This window comes from Chionomys nivalis, chromosome 11, assembly GCF_950005125.1.
Source record: "Chionomys nivalis chromosome 11, mChiNiv1.1, whole genome shotgun sequence".
NCBI lineage: Eukaryota > Metazoa > Chordata > Mammalia > Rodentia > Cricetidae > Chionomys > Chionomys nivalis.
Genome location: NC_080096.1, coordinates 21,967,899 through 21,993,520, shown reverse-complemented (window position 1 = coordinate 21,993,520; position 25,622 = coordinate 21,967,899). Strand labels below are relative to the sequence as shown.

The 25,622-nt window shown below is 43.0% G+C and overlaps 2 protein-coding genes across 4 annotated transcripts in view; one reads left to right on the top strand and one right to left on the bottom strand.

Annotated features, from left to right (window-relative positions):
* Positions 1-1,543, bottom strand: part of Zcchc17 (zinc finger CCHC-type containing 17) — a 50,966-nt gene extending 49,423 nt beyond the window's left edge. The window contains exon 1 of one of the 3 annotated variants that reach the window (XM_057783845.1): positions 1,420-1,543. The gene's annotated coding sequence lies outside the window, so the exon portion shown is untranslated. The remainder of the gene's footprint in view (positions 1-1,419) is intronic. The other 2 variants (XM_057783842.1, XM_057783843.1) reach the window with 2 other exon arrangements.
* Positions 1,544-1,712: 169 nt separating this feature from the next.
* Snrnp40 (small nuclear ribonucleoprotein U5 subunit 40) overlaps positions 1,713-25,622 on the top strand; it is a 35,105-nt gene continuing 11,195 nt past the window's right edge. The window contains exons 1-6 of the mRNA XM_057784551.1: positions 1,713-1,885; positions 4,980-5,109; positions 7,031-7,124; positions 10,282-10,447; positions 19,470-19,592; positions 23,318-23,438. Coding sequence (XP_057640534.1) covers positions 1,742-1,885; positions 4,980-5,109; positions 7,031-7,124; positions 10,282-10,447; positions 19,470-19,592; positions 23,318-23,438 — 778 coding nt within the window. The 5' untranslated portion in view covers positions 1,713-1,741. The remainder of the gene's footprint in view (positions 1,886-4,979; positions 5,110-7,030; positions 7,125-10,281; positions 10,448-19,469; positions 19,593-23,317; positions 23,439-25,622) is intronic.

The window sequence follows — 25,622 nt, the reverse complement described above, 5'->3', positions numbered from 1 at the left end:
AAAAAAAAAAAAAAGGAAAAAAAAAGACTACCGCTATGTACCCCAGGCTGGCTTCAACTCAAACTCTGCTCCCCCGTGCTGGTATCCCAGGCATGAAGCACACCTGAGTCCCCGTGCAATGTGGGGAGAGGGACGAAATAATGTGTCACTCCAGCAGCCTGGTACGGGTTGGAAACCATAGCGTTGCCCAGGCTAGGCTTGGTTTTGTAGCAATCCTCCTGTATCAGCCTCCAGTGCTGGCATTAAGACCATAATCCTCTCTTGTATCCAGTCCATCACCAAATCCTATGCCATTTCCTTCCCAACTGTCCCAGATACTGTTAAACTGTCTTCAGTCTCATATCCAGCTTGGTTCTCACTGGCATGGAAGATCAGAACTACTGTGCATGCCCACAACGTGGTCTGTTGGCCTCCAGTAAACCTCTCCTCACCTCTCCAATCTCAACACCATTAAACCTGAAGGAATGAGCCACCTCCTCCCCCACATCCCGCACCCTGGAGGGGAGACAAAACTTTCGCTGCTTTCCTATTAATTTTAAAGTTAACGCTACAAATTCCTGCAAATCTTCATGACTTCCAGGTTCATCTCGTACCATACCCCCTTCAAGCTTTCTCTCGGCACATTGGTTCTTTGTGATTCTTAGTCATCTTCCCAAATGATAGTGATAGGGCACTACAGCACAGGCTGTTCTGTGCAGAACGTCCTGCCTTCCTCTCTTCCCCTGTTTAAAAATGTCCCATCAGAGAGCAACAGCTCGGACATCTTTTCCTCCGAAAACCCTTCAGCCTTATTAGTTACTCATAACTAATCGCTCTCTTAAGTCTTCCAATCAGTTGATGAGATTTGTTTAACATGTTTGCCACACACACCCCAAGAGACCCTAAAGCCCCGAGGTTGGGGACCATATTTCTTCAGTGTCCCTACAACGATCTGCACAATAAATATCACTGTACCACTTACAAGAAAGCCCGATACACAAGCATGAATATTACATTTCTCAACAAAATTGTGCTTTGGAGGAGCCATCGGATATTTCCTCCACCGCTTTCTAGTTTAATTCAGCCCTTAAAAAAGACGGCTGAACCGGTGATATAAACTAAGTCCGCCTCCTCAACCAAACCCGGCACTAAAGCGGGGAGGCCGGGAGTCGAGCATCAGTCCGGGGGAACGCTAGCACAGCCCTGGACGCAAAAGCGGCCTTGTGCAGAGCAGCTGTCAAGGGACAGCGACCTTAGGGTTCGAGTCCGGCGGCCAGAGATCCCAAAGCTCCGCTCTAGCCTGCCAAGGGACTACTCTTTCCGGGGATTCCCCCCACGCCCATGGCAAGGCCGTCAGCTGAGAAGGAAAAGCTCAGGCCTAGCACCTAGTCGCAGTTTCCAGACTGGAACAGCCACCCGCCTCGTTCCCCGCACACTCACTCCGCGCCGGCTCCTAGCCCGGCAGCCGCTGTATCGCCTGGAGTGCCGAACCTGCTCAGCGCGTTCCCAACCCACAATGCACGGGGCGCCTAGGAGGGACTCCAGCTCCGCGCTCCAATCCCAGAGTGGAGCCCTCGTGGCGTCATCAAAAAGGGACCAATCGCAAGAGCGTATTCAGAGGGCGTCGCAGAAGGAAATATTGGAAGCCGATTGGTTGTTCCTCCCCGGAAGTTCTGGAGGAAGAACTCAGTTGGAGCCAATCGCCCGGCGCCTGCGACCGGCGGCGCGGTCAGTGGCGGCTCCGAGGAGAGTGGTTACCGCCATGATCGAGCAGCCGAAGCGCAAAGGCCCGGAGCTACCACTGGTTCCTGTCAAGCGGCCGCGGCATGAGTTGCTGTTGGGAGCGGCGGGGTCTGGCCCCGGAGCCGGACAGCAGCAGGCGACTCCGGGAGCTTTGCTACAAGCGGTAAGTGGGAGGCATCCCGACTTGGCCCTCCACTCCTCTCGCTACGGACCGTACCGGCGCTGCGGGAACGGAAAGACATTGAACCTGATGTCAAAGCAGGATTGTGAAGTTGCTCTGTGTTCTGCGTCTGTTTCATATGTGTTTCCTTGTTGAACGCCTGTTTTCAGCCTTTCAATCACCCTGTGAAGTAGCACTAAACCATTTAAAACCTTGTCCTCAAAATCAAGATCCAAACTTCCGCATCCTGAATCTTCAGGGATTCAGCATCAAATAAATATTCAGAAAAGTTTGTAGAATGGATGAATGAAACATTCAAAAAAGTTTGTAAAATGGATAAATAAATGAATGAGTGAGTGAGTGAGGGGGGAAGCAAGGAAAATGAATGAGACAGGCTAGCTTTGCTACCTGGTACAATTTACTTTTTTTCTCTGAATTTGCATTATTAACAGTAATATCCGTTGGCTCTTTTTTTGGTTTGTTTGTTTGTTTGTTTGTTTTGGTTTTTCGAGACAGGATTTCTCTGTAGCTTTGGAGCCTGTCCTGAAACTAGTTCTTGTACACCAGGCTGGCCTCGTACTCACCGCCCGGCCATCCGTTGGCTCTTGTGTTAGGTGTTTTGCATGTGAAATTTCCATTAATCTTGGTAACAGCCTAAAAGGAACTGTTACTTTGCAAATGGGGAAAACAGACTTCTTTGAGTTGGAACCTGTACTCCTAATGGCATGTCTTGTAAAATAGTGATCATACTTCCCTATGAGGTTCAGATAAGAAAATAAATGTGCCTCCTGCTGCAACTCTTTAAAGTCTGATGGTGTGGTCCTTAAAATATATAAATAGAGTTAGTGGCATGGGGCTGTAGTTGTATCGTACCAAAAGGCTGACAAAATTTTGAGGGAAGAAATTGGAGGCCAGGCTGCAACTCTGGGCTGACAATCTTACTTGTCAAATAAGAGTAAGTGTACTGTTAAAAATCCTGAAATCTTGTTGGTAGATTCCAGTATACTAACTTAGTTTTTAAAATGACAAGATGCTAACATAGCAAGATCTCCCTGTCTCCAAAGTAAATAAATAAAAAGTTAGACACATAAATTTATAATCACTCAAGAAGCTGAGGCAGGAGGATCAAGGGTTCCAAACCAGTATAGGCTATTATAACAGAACTCTGTTGAAATAAATAAAGATAAAAAAATTAAAAAAAAAAGAACTACATAACCACAATCCTTATCTCCTAGTCAAATCAACTATATGTCATCTGGCATTATTGCAGGTGGGGCTCAATTAGTGTTTCTGGTTTTGTCTTTGAATCAAGGATCAGTAATTAATCCAGTAGCCAGGGGAATCATCAAAATACTAAATCACATGATTCTCTGGTGAAAACATTCTGTTGGATTTCTGTTTTGTTCTGAAGTTAAAAAACAAATCAAATTCTCTGTAATAATTCCCCTCTTTACCATGCTCATCGACCAGTTTTCTAGCATGTCATCCTCAAGTAGCACCGACATATGTGTCCTTACATTTTGTTGTTACTGTTGCATTTGCTGGGGTGTTACTCCAAATGCCCATGTGCTTAACTGTTGGCTCTTTCAAGTCTTTGTTCAGATACCAGTTTCTCAGTGGGGCTTTCCTGGCCACTGTATTTTCAGTTGAAACACCCTGCTCTGGAACCCATATCACTTCTGTCCATTGCACACAACGCACGGTGTTTGACTTGTTTGTTTTTTTTTCCCTTCCCCCTCGCTCTTTTTCCACGAGAATGCAAGGTCCATGGTTTTATTGAGTTCTGTTTCTCCGGTACCTAAACACATTAGATTTATTTTTATCTGTGTGTGTGTGTCTGTATGCGCGTCTATCCCGTGCATGTGGATTCCCTCATAGGCCAGAAGAGATTGTTGAATCCTCTGAACCTGGAGTTACAAGTCACGTGAAAACTGCTTACTGTGGTTGCTGGGAACCGAACCCAGATTCTTTGAAAGAGCAGTAAGTGCTCTTAACCACTGAGCCATCTCTGTGGCCCACATGTACTATTTTTTGAATAAATATGCTGGATGAGTATGATTGTGGTACATTATTTGCATTTATGGATATTTCATAATGAAACCCATTACTTTGTACAGTTAATACATGATAATAAAAATAAGTTAGTATACTGGAATCTACCAACGAGATTTCAGGATTATTAGTAGTACACTTACTCTTACTTGACAAGTAAGATTGTCAGCCCAGAGTTGGAAGAATTGCCAAACCTAGTTTTAGTGTCCAGAACGATAATCAGAAACTGCTTTTCCAAAGCAAGCATAGCGATACACACTTATAATACCAGCACTCAGGAGGACTGAAAATTTAAGGCCAGCCTGGACTGTATATCAAAACTCTGCTCACATCCCAAAAATTTATTTTGTATAATAAGTTGTACCATGCAGGATTTTCAAAGGCTAGTTAGGTGGACTGGAGTCTGAGGAATGTTCTTCCTGCACTCCCAGAACACCATTTCTTTGGGGAAAAAGAAGCATGTCAGCAATGGCACCAGGAAGGTAAGGTCAGGTAGTGATGGGGCTTTGGCTGAGTGCTGTGGGCCCGATGGAAGGCTGGTGGGGAGACGGCTGCTACTTGAGTGTGAGTGTTAAAAACAGACTAGCCGGGCGGTGGTGGCGCACGCCTTTAATCCCAGCACTTGGGAGGCTGAGGCAGGCGGATCTCTGTAAATTCGAGGCCAGCCTGGTCTGCAGAGTGAGTTCCAGGACGGCCAAGGCTATAATGTTGTCTTGAAAAACAACAACAGACTCTGGGATGAATATTTAAAAGGAGTCAATAGGAGGAGAGCTCTATGGGAGACATCTTTTCATGTTAAGATTCTGAGGCATAAATGAGGTCAAGCATGATTCAGCAGTCAACAGCTGACTGTGGAACAGAAGCAGAGTTAGGGAGGAGAGTAGTATGGTGGGCATACACTGGAATGTCCTAGGGCTTTTCTAGTGAGAGGCAGGAGTTCTGTGAGCAGAGGTGCCATTCCCTAACCCAAATGAAATGTGCTGCCCCAACTTTACAGCTTCCTTTGCCTGTGTACAGTGACAGATCACACTTCTCTTTGGTTTAGGGGCCTCCGAGGTGTTCGTCCCTGCAAGCCCCAATCATGTTGCTCTCGGGACATGAAGGAGAAGTGTATTGCTGCAAGTTTCACCCCAATGGATCCACATTGGCATCCTCAGGATTTGACCGACTCATATGTAAGGCACAGCTTTTGACTCTGGAGTTACTGTTCTCTCTAAATAATGTTTTGTTGTCATTGTTGTTTTTTTTAATTTTGGGTGCTATGTAAGGCATCAAGCATCAGTCTAAATATGCAAGTTAAATTATAGTGATAGCATGCTAAAACAGGTGTCAAAATATTGAGCACTCATTCAGATCCAGCCGTACGTAGGTCCATATGGTAAATAAAAAGAAACATTTTGCTAATTGGAAAGTCGATTGCTTTGGTTGGAGTTATATAGTCTCTCTTCCCCCTCCTCCTGTTACTCTCATGTAGCCCCAGCTGTCCTCAAATTGGCTACGTAGTGAGAATAAATTTGGAACTTCTAATCCTCCTGCCTCCGCCTCCCAAGTGTTGGGATTACAGGCCTGACAGTTAAGAGGAAAGAGAACTTCTCTACTCATAAAAACATGAAACTTTAATCCATACCCAGGATCCTAGTGTATGAGGGAGAAAGATGGGATCCTCAAGTGGTGACTCACTTAAATCATCTGCTGCCAGGTTCTCAGCTACTCATTAGGAATGCCCATGTTTGAAAAAAATAAGTACAATCTGGAGAGATGGCTCATCGGTTAAGAACATTTGTTAGCAGGGAGTGGCCGTGCCTTTAGTCCCTGCACTAGGAGGCAGAGGTACGTAGATCTTTGAATTTGAGGCCAGCCAGGTCTACAGAGTGAGTTCCAGAACAGTCAGGGAACACAAAAACCGTGTCTTGAAAAAAAAAAGGAGAAAAGAGCACTGCTGCTCTTCCAGAGGACCTTAGTTCAGTTCCCAGCCCGACATCAAGTGACTCATAGCTCCTATAATACAGGTTCAGGGGATCCAATGCTCTCTTTAGACCTCTGATGGTGTCTTAGCACGCACACTTCTAGACACATCAATAAATAATAAATCTTTTTTAAAAAAATAAATAGAAAAATGAAGCTGAGGTGTAATATAGCTCAATGATTCCGTTTTCAGGCTGTCTGCAGACTCTGAGCATATAAGAAAAAGTACTAACTTTTTAAAAATTAAACCTGAGGGGGCTGGAGAGATGGCTCAACGGGTTAAGAGCATTGCCTGTTCTTCCAAAGGTCCTGAGTTCAATTCCCAGCAACCACATGGTGGCTCACAACCATCTGTAAAGAGGTCTGGCGCCCTCTTCTGGCCTTCAGGCATACACGCAGAAAGAATATTGTATACATAATAAATATTAAAAAAAAAAAATTAAACCTGAGGGCGTTGGAAAGATATTTCAGCAGTTAAGTGCAGTTATTGCTCTTGTAGAGTGCTCAAGTTCGGTTCCCAGTAGCTACATGGCAGCTCAAAGCCATCTCTAACTTCAAATCCCCAGGATCCAGCTCCCTCTTCTGGCCTTCATAGGCAGGCATGCATACGATGCATATACATATTTGTAGGCAAAACACTCAAACACATGAAATAAAAATAAACAAATCTTGTCTAATAAGGCTGAGAAAACAAAGCTCAGTCAGTTAGGACCTGAGTTCAGTTTGCAGGACTCATACAGAGCAGGGTAGGAGAAAGCCAGGTAGCGTGGTTGTACTTTCATCCTCGGCTCCAGGGAGGTAGACAGATGTGGACCCCTGGGGCCCATCAGCTGGCCAGCCTAGTCTGCTAGGCAAGTTCCTGGCCGTGAAGAGAGTCTGTCTCAAAAGGAAAAAGGTACATGATGCCTGATAAACAGCAGCCACAGTTGTCCTCGCTGGCTTCCATACGTGTGCACTCATGCACATACATACCTGAGTGACCGTATGCACACAGCAATTTTAGCGTAGCGAGATTTGGTCTCATTGGTAGAGCCAGTGTTGTTCTATGGACTTATAATTTCAGAAGTATTTTTCTGATTTTTATATTAGCCATTCTCTGACTGGCGATGGGTTTTCTTTTCCTCTTATCAGTATTATGGAATGTCTATGGTGACTGTGATAACTACGCTACATTGAAGGGACACAGTGGCGCAGTGATGGAACTGCATTATAACACAGATGGCAGGTGAGTGTTCCGCATAATGAGTTGACGATGGCTTCCCACACTACTGCTTAACGTCTTTACCCTTCAGCCCTGAGTTTCATCTCTTGGGAGATCCATTCAAAAATTGCTATGTTTTAGTGAGGTGTTTTGGTGTACTCCTGTAACATTAGCACTGAGGAAGCTGAGGCAGGAGGATCACAATTTTAAGGCCCTCATGGACAATACAGTAGACCATTAAAAGCTCATCATCGTTTATCTTGTAATATGCCAGTACTCAGACCAGTGGGGTTTTTTGTTTTTATAAGACATAAAGCCAGTTTGGGGGGAGGGAGGGTGTTTGTTTTTTCCAGATAGGGTTTGTGTGTGTGTGTGTAGCCCTGGCTGTCCTGGAAATATCACTGTAGACTAAGCTGGCCTCAAACTCACGGAGATCCACCTGCCTCTGCCTCCAAGTGCTAGGACTAAAGGCAAGTAGAATTTGAAATTGGCTCTTTAAAATTTTTGTCGCAGGGATAGTAGCATGTGCCAGCATTCAGGAGGCAGAGGCAGGCAGATCTTAAGTTCAAAGCCAGCTGCTCTACATAGTAATTTCCAGGGCAGCCAGAGCTACATAGTAAGGTCCTGTCTCATATTTAAAAAAAAAAAAAAAAAAGAAAGAAAAGAAAAAAAGAAAAATTTACATGATGTTTCTGTGAGAGGGGTACGTGTGTAGGGATCAGGACAGCTTCGTGGAGCTAGTTTTCCTTGTTTGCCTTTATATGGATTTTGAAGTCAAGCAGGCAGGTGCCTATATCTGCTAAGATATCTCATAGGAAAGTAATAAGCTATGTTAAAAACACAAACAAAAAAGGCAAATAGGTGGAAAAAGTACCCACATTTTTACCTCTCCAATTACTGCTTGTTATATGCTTTGCTAAAGTCCTTTTCTACCAAAATTGTTGAGTTTTAGCATATCCATAATGTAAACTAAGCTTACAATCTTGTCTACTAATTTTTTTTTTGCTTTAACCTACCAAATGTTATAAAAATTAATATTGTGTAATTTTAGGATGTGTGTGTGTGTGTGCTACAGATATTTAGTTACACCAAGTCAATCTTACTGTTACACATTTTGATAACTTTCTTTTTTATGGCACTGAAGATTGAATCAAGCTAATTTTCTTTTTTTCTTTAATTACATTTTAAATACTGTATGTATGACTACATGTGGCACAGTTGTTGAGGTCAGCAGCCAGCTTTTGGGGGTCAATTCTTTCTATATTGTGGGTCATCACAGAGCAGACTTGGCAGTGGACACCTTTACTCTCTGAGCAATCTCATCATGCCATAATCTTTCCTTCTTTCTTCTTTTTCAAGATGTTTTATTGTCACTTGCTTATATCCCTGAATTCTAAGACATACAGTATAGTAATTGTATATGGTGTCATTTTAGGGGTGAAGTGCCTGTGTGTGTGTCCATTTGAGGACAAAGAGGAACATCAGGTGCCCTGCTTTAATCTGTATTTTAATATCTTGAGACAAGGTCTCTCACTGAGTCTAGAGCTATGTTGGTGAGCAGCAAGCCCCAATGATCCTCCTGTCTCTGCCACCAAAGAGCTGGGGTTACAGGTATGCATGGACATATTCAGTGTTTTACATGGGGCTTTGAACTCTGGTCCTTGTAACAGATAAGCCATCTCCAAAGACCCTGTTTTGTTTTCTTTGAATCTTGGTAATTTATTCAGGCTGAGTTTAAATTTGCAGTCCTCCTGCCTCAGCTCCTGAATAATTGGTATTATAGATATATGGCACTGTACCTGGCTTGTTTACATTTCTGTTCTCAAATTTTAGTGTTTCATCATTAACATTTTAAATTAAGAAAGCATTACAAGGGACTGTAGGTGGACCAGACTGGGCTCCAACTGCCTCTACCTCTGCCGCCTGAGTCCTGGGATTAAAGGTGTGCACCACCACTGCCCAACAACCATAACAACTCTTATAAAGGGAAACATTCAATTGGGGCTGACTTACAGTTCAGAGATTTAGTCCATTACTGTTGTGGTGGCCACAGGGGCAGACACGGTGCTGGAGAGGTGGCTGAGAGTTCTACATCTGGATCAGCAGGCAACAGAAAGAGAATGACCCTGAACCTGGTTTGAGCATATAAGACTTCAAAACCCACCCCCAGTGACACACTTCCTCCAGCAAGGCCACGCCTCTTAATACTGCCATTCCTTATGAGCCTGTGGGAACCATTTTCATTCAAATCATCACAGAGCACTTGCTGATCTTACAGAGGACCCGGCTTCAGCTCCCAGTGTCCACATTCTGGCCAGTGGCTCTCTGTAACTTTGGCTGCAGAGCATCCAGTGCTCCCTCTTCTGCCCTCTGAACACCACACATATATGACACAAACGTATAAGCTCCATGCCCATTATCATAAAGTAGAATTTTTCTTCAGCATTTTAAAGGGCACTGTTGCACCTGCTCCAATCTCAGTTCTCGGGCAGTGATGGATCAGGAGTATCTTGAGTTCAAGGCCTGCCTGGTCTACATAGCACAGCCCTGTCTCAAAGGGAAAAGAGGGCATTGTAAGATCAAGTTTAACTTAGAAATCATTCCCAGAGACAGAGCAAAGGGTCAGAATTACTCAGCTCTTTAATCTAGAATTATTACAATCAGCCTCTCCTCCACCTGAGCAGGAAGAACTTAAATACTTCTGTGTGAGAGGGTTTTGTATCCAGGTGTATCACAAAGAAGGAAAAGATTGATAGAAAAAGCTTCTATATTGGTTGTGTAGTGTGGGTCAACCTGATAGTGAATCCAGAAGGTGAATAGAATTGCCAACGACTGGACGAGGGAGGCACCCTGGGTTCATGAGCTAAATTCACAGTGCAGCAGGCAGTGATCAGGACAAATCTGATGCATTTTGGCAAGTGAGAAAGAGATTTTTTTCCTTTTTTGAGATTTATCTTGTTTATGTTATTTTGCCTGTGTGTCTGTGTACCACATGCATGTAGTACCTGTGGAGACCAAAAGAGGCATCAGATCCTCTGGAAATAGAGTTAGAGCTGGTTGTGGGCCTTTATCTGGGTGCTGGGACTCACACCCAGGTCCTCTGGAAGAGCAGCCCATGCTCTTAACCACTGAGCTGTCTCCAGCCTCTATCGTTTGTCTCATATCTTTTATGTTCTTCTAGCATGCTCTTCTCAGCATCGACAGATAAGACAGTGGCTGTGTGGGATAGTGAAACAGGCGAGAGGGTGAAAAGGCTGAAGGGACATACGTCCTTTGTGAACTCCTGTTATCCAGCCCGGCGGGGCCCCCAGCTGGTCTGCACTGGCAGCGACGATGGCACAGTTAAGGTAGGTATTTTCTCGTCTGTGCTGCAGTTGAGTTTGCATAATGTAAACTCTATCCTGTCTTTCTATCGATATTGTGCTCTTCTCTTAGTTTTAACTCATTTTCCAAAGCACACTTCAAATTTTACCAGTTGAAATAATGCCCTACAAAATTCTATTAGAACCATAGAATGTACTGCTACTTGGAATCAATGGACGGCGAGGATTTGATTCATGGCTCAGCTACGGATTGTGTGTTGTGTCTTTGAGCAGTTCAGTCTCTGAGCTTCGCTTCCTTAATCTTTTTTTGTTGTTGTTGTTTCTTTTGAGACAAGGTTTGTCTGTATAGCCCTGGCTGTCCTGGAACTCCCTTAGTGAACCAGGCTGGCCTCGTGTGCCACCACTACCTGGTACATTTTCTTAACTTTCGAATTGTGACAGTAGTATAAGTGTCTTACCAGGTTGCTGTGAAGTCGCAGGTGTCTAAGAAGCTCAGCAAACGCTCTCAGTGGCCTAGGATGGGATCTTACAGATCATTTAATGTGATGATTCCCGAGCTATCTGTGTTAAGATCACCTGAAGAACCTACTAAAAACACCCAGAGTAGAGCCGGTGTTCTGGCCAACCTTGGCTGTGTAGTGAGACAATCTCAAAAGACAGATAATAACAATAAAAATTCCCAGAGCATTGTTGAATTCAGAGAATGGCCTGAGCTGCCTAGCGAGATTCTATTTCAAGACAAAGAATCTATTTCAAGACAAAGAACTAAATACATCATCAAGTGATTCCCAAAGCATGCTTCATAGTATGAACTGATTCATGCGTTTCATTGTGAGACTTTTGTACATGTATATCCTTATACCATGTTCATACTCATACACGCATATTACTTTACCCTCTTCTCTGGCTGCCATGTATGATTGTTTTGACTGCATGTGTGTATGTGTACAATAGCATAAATTCCTACTTCTCCAGAAGAACAGTAAGTGTGGGGCTAGAGAGATGGCTTAGCAGTAAAGAGCACTTGCTGTTCTTGTAAAGCACTCTACTTTGATTCCCAGCACCCACATGGTGGCTCACTGCCATCTGTGACTCCTGTTCTGGGGATCAGGTGCCCTCTTGTAACCTCTGCCAGCCAGCACCAGGCACATACATGATATAAATGTGGACATGCAAGCAAACCACTCATCCACATAAAATAAATCTAAAGGTGAAAAAGAAAAGGGCAGTAAGTGCTCTTAACTGCCGAGCAACTGCTACAGTCCCTGGTTTTTATCTTGTTACTGTTTTTAATTTAAGATGGAGGGGCTGGAGAGGTGGCTCAGCGGTTAAGAGCATGGCCTGTTCTTCCAAAGGTCCTGAGTTCAATTCCCAGCAACCACATGGTGACTCACAACCATCTGTAATGAGGTCTGGTGCCCTCTTCTGGTCTTTAGGCATACACACAGACAGAATATTGTATACATAATAAATAAATAAATATTATTATTATTATTTTTTAAAGATTTATTTATTTATTTTTTATGTATACAGTGTTCTGCCTGTGTGCATACCTGCACCCCAGAAGAGGGCACCAGATCTCATTACAGATGGTTGTGAGCCACCATGTGGTTGCTGGGAATTGAACTCAGGACCTCCAGAAGAACAGTCAATGTTCTTAACCGCTGAGCCATCTCTCCAGCCCCAAATAAATATTTTTTTAAAAAAAATTTAAGATGGAATCTCAGAAAATTGCCCAGGTTGGCCTTAAACTCATTTTGTAGCCCAGGCTACTGCCTTCGAAGTAGTTGAGATATAAGACTGTCTTAGTTAGGGTTTCTATTACTTAAATGAAACACCGTGACTGAAAGGAAGTTGTAGGGAAAGAGTTTATTTGGCTCACACTTCCACATTGTAGTCCATTACTGAAGGAAGTCAGAACGGAACTCAAACAGGGCAGGAACCTGGAGGCAGAAGCTGATACTGGGGCCACAGAGGGGTGCTGCTTACTGGCTTGCTCTCCAAACCTTGTTCAGTTTGCTTTGTAGAGAACCCAGGACCATCCACCCACAATGGGCCGGGCCTTCCTCCATCGATCACTAATTAAGAAAATGCCCTACAGACCTGCCTACAGCCTGATCTTATTGAGACATTTTCTCAGTTGAGACTCTTATCCTCTCCTGTGACTTCAGCTTGTGTCAAGTTGACATAAAAACTAACCTGCACAAGGCCTGTATTACCAAACCCTGGCTTGTGTGTTATTGATTTATTTTGTTGGTGCTGGTGCTTAGAACCTTGGACCTTACAAGTGCTAGGGAAGTACGCCCAACTACTTTTTCAATGAAATCTTTAAAAATACTAATAATAATAAATTGGAGTTGGAGAGACGGCTCAGCAGTTATGAGCACTTGTTACTCTTGCAGAGGACCCAGGTTTGCTTCCCAGCACTCACATGGTGACTGATAACCATACATAACTTTGTTTTGGGGAAACTCAATGTCCTCTTAAGAGCACTGCATCCATATGGTGTGCAGACACACATGCAGGCAAAACATCATATACTATATATATATATATATATATATATATATATATATATATATATATATTTGGAGACAGTATTTCTCAACATATCCCTGGCTATCCTGGAACTAGCTGTGTAGACCAGGCTGGCCTTGAACTCACAGAGAGCCACCTGCCTCTGCCTCCCAAGTGCTGGGGTTAAAGGCATGCACTACCACTGCTTGGTCAAAGTATATTAATCTTTAAAAAATATATAATAAATAAAGGTGGTGACTCTGATATGTTTGATTATATGTCTCGACATGTTCTGTGCTGAATGATATTCTATGCCAGATCACTTGGGTTTTTTGAGCCTGGAAGCCTAGGTTAACTATACTGAATTTGGACTCTTAAGGGTGAAATTTTATTAGTGTGTATATGTGTGTGTGTGCATGCACGTACATACATAAATGCATGAGTTGTCCAGAAGATGCTGTCCACTCCTCTAGAGCTGGAGTTACAGGTGGTCGTGAGCCATCCGGTGTCAGTGCTGGGATCTGAACTTGCTTCCTCTGGAAGAGCATTAGGAATTCTTAGTTGTGGGCTGGAGAGATGGCTCAGTGGTTAAGAGCATTGCCTGCTCTTCCAAAGGTCCTGAGTTCAATTCCCAGCAACCACATGGTGGCTCACAACCATCTGTAATGAGGTCTGGTGCCCTCTTCTGGCTGCTGACATACACACAGACAGAATATTGAACACATAATAAATAAATATTAAAAAAAACGTTTAAAAAAAAAAGGAATTCTTAGTTGTGAGCCATCTCTTCAGCCCCATTAACAAGTGTGTTAAAGGCCTCTATGTAAGTACGATAGATAGGAACTTGTTCTTGTTTGTATTATTTCCTTTTCTCTTTATTTTGCCTTTTTCCCTTTGTCCCCATGTTTCTCTTTGGGTCTTTTAACTTTTTTATTTTTCTTGTAAAAGGAACAATTTATTTCTTAAAGCAATATTGTTATAGATTTTGTTTGTATAAATGTTTTGTCTGTGTGTGTGTGCGTGCCTGTGCCATGTCCGTGCCTGTACCATGTCCATGCCTTGTACCCACAGAGATCAAAAGGAAGCCTTGGATCCCCTAGAACTAGAATTACAAATGGTTGTGAGTCACCATGTAGATGCTAGGACTCAAACCCAGATCTCCACAACAGCAGTGGGAGCTCTTAACTTCTGAGCCCCCTCCCCAAGTTTCATCAAAGTAGCATTTTGTAAAATGGGCAATATTTCATATCACCTAACTATGACTGCTATTTATGTAGTCCTCTTTTTCCAGTTTTATTTTATATTTTTATTTTTATGTGTGCGTGTGTGTGTGTGTGTGCTCATGTGTACAAATACCCTGGAACTGAAGTCGCAGGTGCTTGGTGAGCATCAATGTGAGTGTTGGAAATTGAACCAGTGACCTTTGGAAGAGCAGCCAGTGTTCTTAACCACTGAGCCATCTCTCCAGCCCCTTCATGTAATTCTTTAGTTTGAATTTATTTGAAGACGCCAAGCAAACTTTTTTCTGGAAGTGAGTTCTTATGATAGGGCCTCACTGTATAGTACGGAAGAGGGTCAGAACAGCATGGTGAGGAGAGGACCCTCATAAGGCCACCCAGAATTGGAGGTGAGAGCAAAATGGAAGTAGGGGAAATACCCATGAAGGTAAAGGATTAAAGATAATTTGGAAAATCAGTTATAGGGAGCCTAATCAACTAAGTAAAAGTGTTTAGTATCATAAGAAGATTTCTTACTCTCGTGAAAATGGAGTTTTCGATACAAAAATGGGGAGAAAACTAAACGAGTCTTGTAACGCTGGGTTCAAATAAGAAGAATCGGTGTGAGCTCTCATTTTTGATTTATAAGCTGATAATCTAAACTAAGTCCTTATTTCAGGAAAAACATTTTGGGTAAGTGGCAGAACTTGAGTGATTAAGTATCTGAACCCTTGGTGTGTTGCGGGAGTGGACACAGGACTAGGGATATACTGCAGTTGGAGTGGGGCTTGCCTACCATGTCTTCCCAGCACAACATAAACCAGGCATGGTGCACGCTGTAATCCTAGCACGTGGGAGATGAACATAGAAGGATCAGAATTATAGATCATCATCAGGTACTTAGCCAATTTGAGGCCAGCCTAGGATACATCAGACTTTGTTTCAAAAACACAAAAGCGGAGAGAGGGGATCTGTGTGTTTGCAGGCATCTATGTTCTGAAATATACACATATTGCATAGCTTTATACTGAGAAGGCTTAGAAAATCCTATTTGATCTACCGGGAATCACCCAGGGCATCAAGCATGCTAGAGAAGTGCTTAGCTCTTAGCCACATCCCAGCTTCATATCTATGTCTTTGGTTTTTGAGACAAAGTTTCTCTGTGTGGCCTTGACTGTCCTGGAACTCTCTTGTAGACCAGACTGGCCTGGAACTCAGATCCACCTGCCTCTGCCTTCTGGGTGCTGGGATTAAAGGCAAGCACCACCACACCTGACATTTATTTATTTATTTTTAATTATGTCTTGGTCTTTAAATATCATTTGCCACTAAACAAAGCTGAGGCTCTTACATTAGGCCTGATCCAGGAAAGTACTTTAAGATGAGCTTAGAACATCTTGTGTAAAAATTTCTGGGCAAATGCTGCAACTGAATGTTACCAGTAATGAGACAGAATTGTGAGCTGTTCGCTAATGCCTGATAAAGATGTTGCTATTTCTGTGATATCCCTACCAAAGATAAACCTTCAGTCTCGCTGATGCGATGCCAGACAAATGCGAGCGCAGACAGGAGCATTCCTGTGTTTTCACAAGTGCCAGGGTCACAGAGCTCAAGGGAAATCTGAAAGAGACCAAAAAGAGATGACAAATTTAACATAGAATTCCAAACTGAATCGTGGTGTCTTTTTGAAAAGGACCAGTGGGTAGTGGTTAAGCTTGAATGGTGTTTGAGTGCCTTGACAAACACGTGTTTTGGTGGTTTCTTCCTGTTGATGGCGCGCCAAGGAAACATCTGTGTGGACAAACACTAGGAGGTGCTGGGGCAATGAGGCACTAGTCAGCACTCGCTCTAAAATGATTTTAGGGAAAAAGAAAAAATTCTTTTCCAACTGTTCAGGAAGTTTGTGATTATTTCAAAATTTTTTTAATTATTTTAATCAAGCTTTAAGTGGCTACCATACCTTTTTAGATTGGCGCCAGGCGTTGAGGCACACGCCAGTAATCCCAGTCCACAGGAGGCTGAGGCAAGAAAATGGTGAGTTTCAGACTAGCCTGGGCTACATAATGAATCTCTGCCTCAAAAATAAGGGACAAAGATTGTTTTGATCTGAGTAAAGATTATCTGTTGAGACAAAGTTTCATCATATATGTGGAAGCTGAATTATCAAGGCCTTGACTTTCAAATCAGGGAGTCTGGGTGTGTTCTGGAGGTTGCTCAGCTAATGTCTGTTTAAAAAGAAAAGGGAAGCACCCTTTGCTCAGGTGACTCTCCTGTAGATTCTTTTACTTAAGATAAAATCTAAATTCACCACTGAAATCTTAAAAAACTAGACAGGGGCTGTAACTCAGTGTTACCCTTGCCTAGCATGCACAGGGTCCTTGGTTCAGTTTCTGTCACTTAAATTAAATAAATCAAAATTAAAGTGACTTTGATACCCAGACATCTCCTCATGCCCAAAGAAACCAATGAAGTCATTCTTGTTTCCTTCCTAGCCTGTCTGTGTCTCTCAACATTCCATACAAATAAAAAAGAGACAAGCTACAATCTCAGTGTCTGGGGGAAGTCTCAAATTTGAGGCCAACCTGGGCTACTTTTCTGTGCAGTGTGGAGAGTGATCTATGATAGCCATACCTTTGGTTTTGAATGAGTGAATTTATTAAGTACATAGCAAGCAAGTATAAAAGAACAAATAGAAAGTAGTGCAAATAGCAAAACATCCTCAAATTAGTTTCTAATGGCCAGCAGAGATGCCTGAAGTAGCCTGCTTGAGAAAGCAGACAAAGGTAACACTATCAAATCAGAGTTCACACAAACACCCAGCAGAAGCTGGGCATTGGTGCCACATGCCTTTAATCCCAGCACTTGGGAGGCAGTGGGTGATCTCTGATCCTGGTCTACAAGAGCTAGTTCAGTACAGCTAGGGCTATAATAGAGAAACCTTGTCTTGGGAAAAAAACAAACAAAAAACCACCCAGGGAAGTTGAGGCACTCTGCTGGAGGCCCCACTGAGCTTTCTCCCTGGCTTCTCACTCCCATTGCAGGCACTTTTGTATCATGGGATCATAGTGACTCTGTTGGAACTGGTTACCTTCTAGCAGTTCTCAAAGGCATAGGATTTAAGTCCCTTAGCTGCTGTTTCCCCGTCTCCCCATTACAGAGCCAGCTTGACCCTGGACTAGGGTTTGAAGGAGACAACAGAGGACCTCTCCACTCCTGGACCCCACTTTCCTCAAGTACACCACAGTGTACCAATTTAACTTAACATTAAGGCCACGTGGTAAAACAGTCTCATATTTTTCAGGCAGGGGTAAAGTGCTTTTCGTCCAAGCATGGGGACCAGAGTTTAGATCCCTACTACCCAAGTGAAAAATACAGTGAGCCTGGTGGCCTACTGTAATCCTGGTGCACTGGCAATAGATACGGAATCCACAGAACAAGCTGACTAGTGAGACTAGCTAAAATGACAAACTCTGGGTTTAGTTAGAGACCCCACTACAGGTGGAAGTGACTTAATATTCATTATAAACACTCGGCTCAGGCTTGTTACTAGCTAACTTACAATTATTTTAATCCATTTTTTTTCCTCCCATCTTAACCCATATTTCTTATCTACACTTTGCCACGTGGCTTGGTGCTCTTCTTGCTTCTCTCTGCATCTGCTGGCGACTCCTGACTCCGCCAACTCCACTCTTGTTCCCATCATTCTGTTTGACTCTCCCCCTAACCTTATCCTGTCCAGCTATTGACCGGTCACCTTCTTTATTAAACCAATCACAGTGACATATATTCACACAGTGTAAAGAAATATTCCACACCCCACTTCAATATGTAAGGGGGAGAGGCACATGTCAGCCTTCAACTCCCACAACCACATTCATAAGATTTTGTATATCACACGTACATGACTGTACATCACAGGTGCACACTACACACGTGTACTTTTTTTCGCAGATGAATGTGGTGCTACATTTCTGTGGTCATGGTGCTTGTTGGGGGGGAATCGGGAAGATAAGGAACTCATGAGTTTTTTTATTTAGTTTTTTGAGACACAGACCTACTGTGTAGACAAGCCTCTTCTCAGAACTTTGTTCCTCCTGTCTAAGCCTCCTGGGTGCTAGGATTTCAGGTGTGGTTTTTTTTTTGTTTTGTTTTGTTTTTTGTTTTTAAATATTTATTTATTATGTATACAATATTCTGTCTGTATGTATGCCTGAAGGCCAGAAGAGGGCACCGAACCTCATTACAGATGATTGTGAGCCACCATGTGGTTGCTGGGAATTGAACTCAGGACCTTTGGAAGAGCAGGCAATGCTCATAGCCTCTGAGCCATCTCTCCAGCCCCCAGGTGTGTGTTTTGAGACTTCAGTCTTACAATGTTGCCAAGCTGATCTCCTGATGTGTGCTACAGTGCATGGCTCTTTTTGTTGGGGTTGGTTGGTGCGTTGATTGGTTTCCAGTCAGGGACTTACTGTGTAATACAGAACAGCCTGAAATTGAAAGTGATCTGCTTACCTCAGCCTCCTGGGTGCTGAGATTGTAGGCATGGTGGCCTGGGTTACATGGCGAGTTCCAGGGTAGCTAGAGCTATATAGTGAGACCCTGTCCCTAAAAGATAAATAATATCATTATTCTAATGAGCAACAGTGGTTTTTGTGGTGGTTTTGTTTGCGGCTTTTGGTTTTGTTTTAATTTTTTTTTTTATTCTATTTACTTTTTGAAACAGGTTCTCTATGTAGCCCTGGAAATCACTATGTAAGCCAGGCTCCTCCTCCCCAGCACTAGACTCCTAGGTGAACTGCTGTGCCAGTTTTCTCATGGGTGCTGGGGATCTATCTAAACTAGGTACTCAGGTATCTAGCAGATACTTGATCAATTGAGTCATCTCACTAGCACCTTCCTTCCTTTCTTTTTTAAATCTCACCTGTTTGTTTATGTGCTCACTGTGATGAGCATGTGGAGGCCAGAGAACAGCATGGAGGAGTCAGTTCTCTCCTGTCATGTGGGTTCCAAGGATCAAACTCAGGTCATCAGGCTTGCAACCAGTGCTCTTAGTCACTGAGCCATCTCTCCAACCCCCATCCTGTTTATTTTAAAGCTTATCAGATGTGTGTGGCCTTGTAGGTAAACTCAGCTGTTTAGTAATTCGACGCCTTAAACTTGGAGTTTGGGTGGGAAAGTTTGAGGTGGGGAATAGCTGACCTGCTGAGCAGTAGCAAGAGCCCAGTGTTTCCGTTCCTTTGAAGGTGGGTGTGAGCATGTTCTGTGTGATTGCTCCTGAGAAGGATGTTACTGATGCTGCCTGTTTTTTTCAGCTCTGGGACATCCGCAAGAAAGCAGCTATCCAGACATTTCAGAACACTTACCAGGTGTTGGCTGTGACCTTCAATGACACCAGCGATCAGATTATCTCTGGTGGAATAGACAATGACATCAAGGTATGGTTGTTTATATTTATATTTACCATTCATGTATCAGAAGCTAATCTTTCTACAAATTTTGAAATTGTACAAGGTGCGCACTTAATGCCAACTAAAAAGAAGATAGTGACCTGAAACTTAACTTTTTTTTGTCTTTTTCTGATTACTTCCTAAATCAAAGGTTACATATAAATGTATATCGGCTCATATAAATGCCATCGAGGACCAGGTGGTTAATAGGATATGTGCAATCTTTGGGTAGAGGGGAGCTGTGAAAATACAGAATATGGCCAGGTTTGGTGGCATACGACTTTAATCCCAGCACTCTGGAGGCAGAGACAGGCAAATCACTATGAGTTCAAGGCCAGCCTGGTCTACAGAGTGAGTTCCAGGACAGTTGGAGCTACATACAGACCCTTTCTCAAATAAAGAATACAGAGTGTATTTAGTCCCTGACTAGGTATTTGTTTATTCATTTTTAATTACGTTTATTTCTGTGAGTGGAGGTCAGAAAAGAACTTGCAATCAGCTCTCTCCTGTCCTGTGAGTCCCAGGGATTGAACTCATGCTATTGGTCTTGGTAGCAAATACATTTATCTGCTGAACCTTCTCACCCAACAGAAGACACTCACGATTGTTTTTAGATTTTTGCTCTAATGAGACAGGGTTTCTCTGTAGCTTTGGAGCCTGTCCTGGATCTCGCTCTGTAGACCAGGCTGGCCTTTAACTCACAGAGATCCGCCTGCCTCTGCCTCCCGAGTGCTGGGATTGAAGGCTTGCACCAACACCGCCCAGCCAGCTTCATCACTCTAACAGTTAGTACAGTGCTTTCCAGAGCAGAGGTCGTGCTGCTGACAGGGTTGCTGACAGCCACCCCCTGCCACCCAGAGGTGCCCTCTGTGCCAAGCCCCATCTCCAATGTCTATCAACCATTGAACTCTTTGTCCTGTAGTTCCTGTTCCAGGATGTTGGGGACATATGAGTGTGTAGTTTTGGGGGAACCAGCTTCTTTTTAATTGTGAGAATTTGATTCTCCTGTTTTCACCACAGGGTTAGACAGACCGAAAAAGGGTTCTTACCACAAACAGTGTGGATGCTGCTGCTGGGCCTTCTGTGCATCACAGTGCAATGTAGTCCGAAGATCTACCTGGTCCTTGTGTAGTTTACTGTCTTCTCAGAGGCGTGTATTATCCCTTCTCTTAGGGCGGGGTCTCTGCAGAGAATAAATCCTAGCCATTGTATGTTAATATGTACCAGTTTTACTCTGAAATTTGAACTTATCTCAGATATGAGAAACATAAATATAGCCCCATGAATGCTGCAGTTAAATTTAGCTCTTTATTCTAAAATATTCTTTCCTATGTTTTTGGAAAGTGTCCTGATTCTCATAGCCCTGCAGCCTTCATTTTTCTAAAATAAGTCTTGGTTTGGAGTCCTCTTGTTTTGTATATGTAGCTCTGGTTGACCTTGAACTCACAGGTATTCCTCTGCCTCCTGATGCTGAGATTAAAAGTGTGTACTACCACACCTGGCTTGTTTTGTTTGTTTGGGAGGTAGGTTCTCAAACTTACCATCCTTCTATCTTAACTTTCTGAATGCTGGCATTGTAGGCATGTATTCAGACATTCAAAGTGGGTTTTTTAAGGTGTGTGTGTGTGTGTGTATATACATCCTTTAGGAAGCAGAAGAGAGTATCTGATTCATTCAAAATGGGGTTTTTTAGGGGTATGTGTATGTGCACATACCCGTTAGGAGGCAGAAGAGAGTATCTGATCCATTCAAAGTGGGGTTTTGTTTTGTTTTGTTTTGTTTTGTTTTTAGGGGTGTGTGTGTACATCCTTTAGGAGGCAGAAGAGGGTGTCTGGTCCCTTGGAGCTGAGTTAATGTTAGTTGTTAGCCATCCACTGTGGGTCCTGGAAAATGACCAAGGTGTAGTATGCATCAGCTACTCTGAAGCAGGAAGTTCTCTTAACCACCAAGCCACTTCTCTAGCCCATCAGTACATGCACCTAACTCCTTTCTGAATATTGAAAAATGCCATGCTTTAGAGGATGTCAGATATTTTATTTATTTAGAAAAATTACATGGCAGTATTAAATGAAGTTTTTTATAATACCAATGACCTTCACAAAATTGCTAATCTTTTTCCTTTTGACATTTAGACTATTTCTGTTCCTGTTAATGTTTATTTTTACATATTTGCTTAATTGCCTATTATGTAAATTTTTTATATTTTGGCTTTAGAGTTATTTTTAGGAACTGTTCAGTCATATTTAAAGCCTGCCATGTACCAGGCATATGCAAAGTATTACCATTTGTAATCTTTCAGAACGGGAGAGCACTTGCCTAGCGTGCTTGAGGCCCTATGTTCAATCTCCAGCATTACTAAAAATATAAAAGACAAACAGACAGAAGATATGCTGGTGATGTAATCAATGGTAGCGCTCAAAGCTCTGGACTTGAACTTCAACGATGAACAAACAGCAAAGGGCAGAATTCCTAGAAAGATACTCTTGTGTCTGTCTTCCAGAGGAGGCTCAAAAGGCCCATAAATACGCTTTTCATTTTCTTTTTTCTAAACATACATACGTACTTACATATATATGTATGTACATACGCACTGTTTCTATATACATATTATAACATAAGATGAAAAATCTTAACTGTTTTCCAGTTTCATGTTTACTATATATAATCTTGGGCTTTGTTTTCATTTTGTTTTGTTTGTATACCTGCTTGACCTGGCGCTTGGAGCAATCCTGCCTCTGTCTCTAGTAATGTTCTCACATTTATACATCACTGTAACTAGCTTTGTCTACTTTTATTTTTTTAATTTTTAGTTTTGAGACCTCTGGCTTCAAATGCACTATATAGCTAAGGGTATCTTTGAACTTCTGATCCTTCTGCCTCTCCTCCCAAGTGCTAGAATTCAGGGGTGCCGTTGACTCGCTTTCTCTCTCTCTCTCTCTCTCTCTCTCTCTCTCTCTCTCTCTCTCTCTCTTTCTCTCTCTCTCTCTTTCTTTATTTCTAAGATAGGGTTACTTTGTGTAGTCCTGGCTGCCCTGAAACTCATCCTGTAGACCAGGCTGGCCTCAAACTCAGAGATCTGTCTGCCTCTGCCTCCTGAGTACTGGGAATAAAGTCATGTACCACCACCGCCCGGCCTTTATGATTTTTTGAGATGGTCTCATAGCCAAGTTAGTCTGGAACTCTGTTATTCAAGCTGACCTTGGGTTTAAAATCCTTCCTCATCTGCCTCCTGAGTACTGAAATTAGACAAAGACCAGTAAGCCTGACATCTGGTTTATATAGTTATTTTTCTTTCTTTTTATTTTTTTATTTTTCACTTTATTTGATGTGTATGAGTATTTTGCTTGCATGTGCACATATATGTGCACCACATGTGTGCCAGGTGCCAGTGGTCAGAAGGGGGCACTCGTTCCCCTGCAGCTAGAATTACAATTGTGAACCACCATGTAAATGCTGGAAACCAAACCCAGATCTTACACAAGAACAACAAATACTCTTAATCTCTGTGTCATTTCTCCAGACTCTGATGTGTTTGACTTATTCATTTGCTTGTTGCTTGTGGCCTTATTTGTGCTGGAACTGGCTCTGTAGACCAGACTGGCCTTGAACTCACAGAGATCTGCCTGCTTCTGCCTCCTGTGTGCACCTCCATACCTGGCATTTCTCTGCTAGTTTTCAGTTTGAATCCTGAGTGCAGTTTTGTGTTTTTACAGGTTTGGGACCTGCGTCAAAACAAATTAACCTACACCATGAGAGGCCATGCAGACTCTGTAACTGGCTTGAGTTTAAGTTCTGAGGGATCTTATCTCTTGTCCAATGCAATGGACAATACAGGTAACTTTGGAGAACAAAGATGTTCTGGGACTAGTGTCTGTTGACCGTAAAAGTGGGGGTGGGGGTTGTAGCACAGATTCTAATTAGTCTTAATAATAAAAACCTGGAATCAGATATCAGAGTAAATAATGAAAAATCAGAGAAGTAAAGGAGCCAGTCACTAGAGAGACTTTACCGCTGAATCCTCAGACCGAAGGGGGCAAGATCCTGCCTCTATAAATCCTCGGACTGAATGCTCTGAACTCCCATCTCCTCCCACCTTATATTTCTCTCTCTGCCCAGCCATTTCCCTTCCTGTCTCCATCTCCGTAGTGCTGGGATAAAAGGCGTGTGATCCCGAGTGCTGGGATCCCCTTTATTTGAGCTCTGTTTCTCTTTTAGACAGATTCAATCCTGTGTAGCCCAGGGTGGCCTTGAACTCACAGAGATCTCTGGGTTAAAGGTGTGTGCCGGCACTGCCTGGCCTCTATGGCTAACTAGTATGACTAGCTCCACATTCTGATCTTTAGAAAGCTTTGTCAGGTCACAGACAAAATATCACCACAGGAGTTAGTATTAAGTAATGTGTATTGGGAAGTGGTGATATAGCTCAGCTAATTAAGCTACCTATGTTCAGACTAGATTATTTGAGTTTGTTCCTAGGACTCCCGTACTAAAAAGAAAGAGTCGGCTGGGCAGTGATGGCGCACACCTTTAATCCCAGCACTTGGGAGGCAGAGGCAGACTGATCTCAGAGTTTGAGGACAGCCAGGGCTACAAAGAGAAACCCTGTCTTGGGGTGCAAGGGAGAAGGAGATTGTCAATTCCCACAACTGTCCTAGACCTTCATATGCATCGCATAGCACATGTGCTCCCTCGCTTATTCGCTCAATCTCCTTCCCTCACGTGCACACACTAGATAAATAAATCTGTTAAAAATTTTTTTTTTTTTTTTTGGTTTTTCGAGACAGGGTTTCTCTGTGGTTTTGGAGCCTGTCCTGGAACTAGCTCTTGTAGACCAGGCTGGTCTCGAACTCACAGAGATTCGCCTGCCTCTGCCTCCCGAGTGCTGGGATTAAAGGCGTGCACCACCACCGCCCGGCTTGTTAAAAATATTTTGATCAGTTTCTGGGGATAAATCAGTGGGAGAGTGCTTGCATAGCATGCATGCAGCCCTGGGCACAATCTCCAGCCACACAGAAGGATTAGAGGGAAATGTATATTAGAAAGGCCAGGACAAAGGGTGGCTGACATTTCACTGTCAGCTAGAAGACAGTTTAGGTGAGGTGGTCTAGAATCCAGGACTCTAATCCCAAAGATCCTGTGTAGTCTGTACACACAGCGTTTCTCCTCCCTGGGATTCAGGCATTCCTATGTAGGTAAAATCGTAGAGGGCTGGATTTTCCCTTGCTGTTATGCAGTAGTCTTTCTGTACACTATGAAGAAGTGTCACTGTGATTGGTTTAAAAAAACAAAAGCTGAACAGCCTGTAGCTAGGCAGGATTGTCCGGGCAGAAGGAACTCTGGGAAGAAGAGTGGAGGTGGCAGAAGAGGAGGAAGCAGGAAAGCAACATGATGCTTGGATGAGGTAAACGAGCGTTGGGGCAGGACATAGATTAATAGAAATGGGTTAAGTTATAAGAACCAGTTAGAAACAAGCCTAATGTATTAGCCTAGCCTTCATAATTAATAAGAAGTTTCTTTGTTATGATTTGGGAGCTGGCTGGGGGACAGAGAAAGACTCAATACACATAGCACCCGATGTGAGGCACCAAATGAAGCATTTATCTTTGTTTGTTTGTTTGTTTGTTTTGTTTTGTCAAGACAGGGTTTCTCTGTGTAACTTTGGAGCCTGTCCCAAAACTCACTCAGGCTGACCTTGAACTCACAGAGATCCACCTAAAGGCTAGGTGATAAGTGGCAGAGGCAGGCAAATCTCTGAGTTCAAGGACAGCCAGGTCTCTGCAGAGAAACTCTGTGTTGAAAAAAAAAAAAAAAAGGAGCTAGAGAGATGACTCAGAAGTTAAGGGAACTGGCTGCTCTTCCAGAGGACCCAGGTTCAATTCCCTACATGGCAGCTCACAGCTGTCTGTAACCAATTCTAGGGAATCTGACACCCTAATACAGACATACATGCAGGCAAAACACCAATGTACTAAAAATAAATAATTTTTAAAAAGGAAGAAAAACAAAGTTTACCTCAGC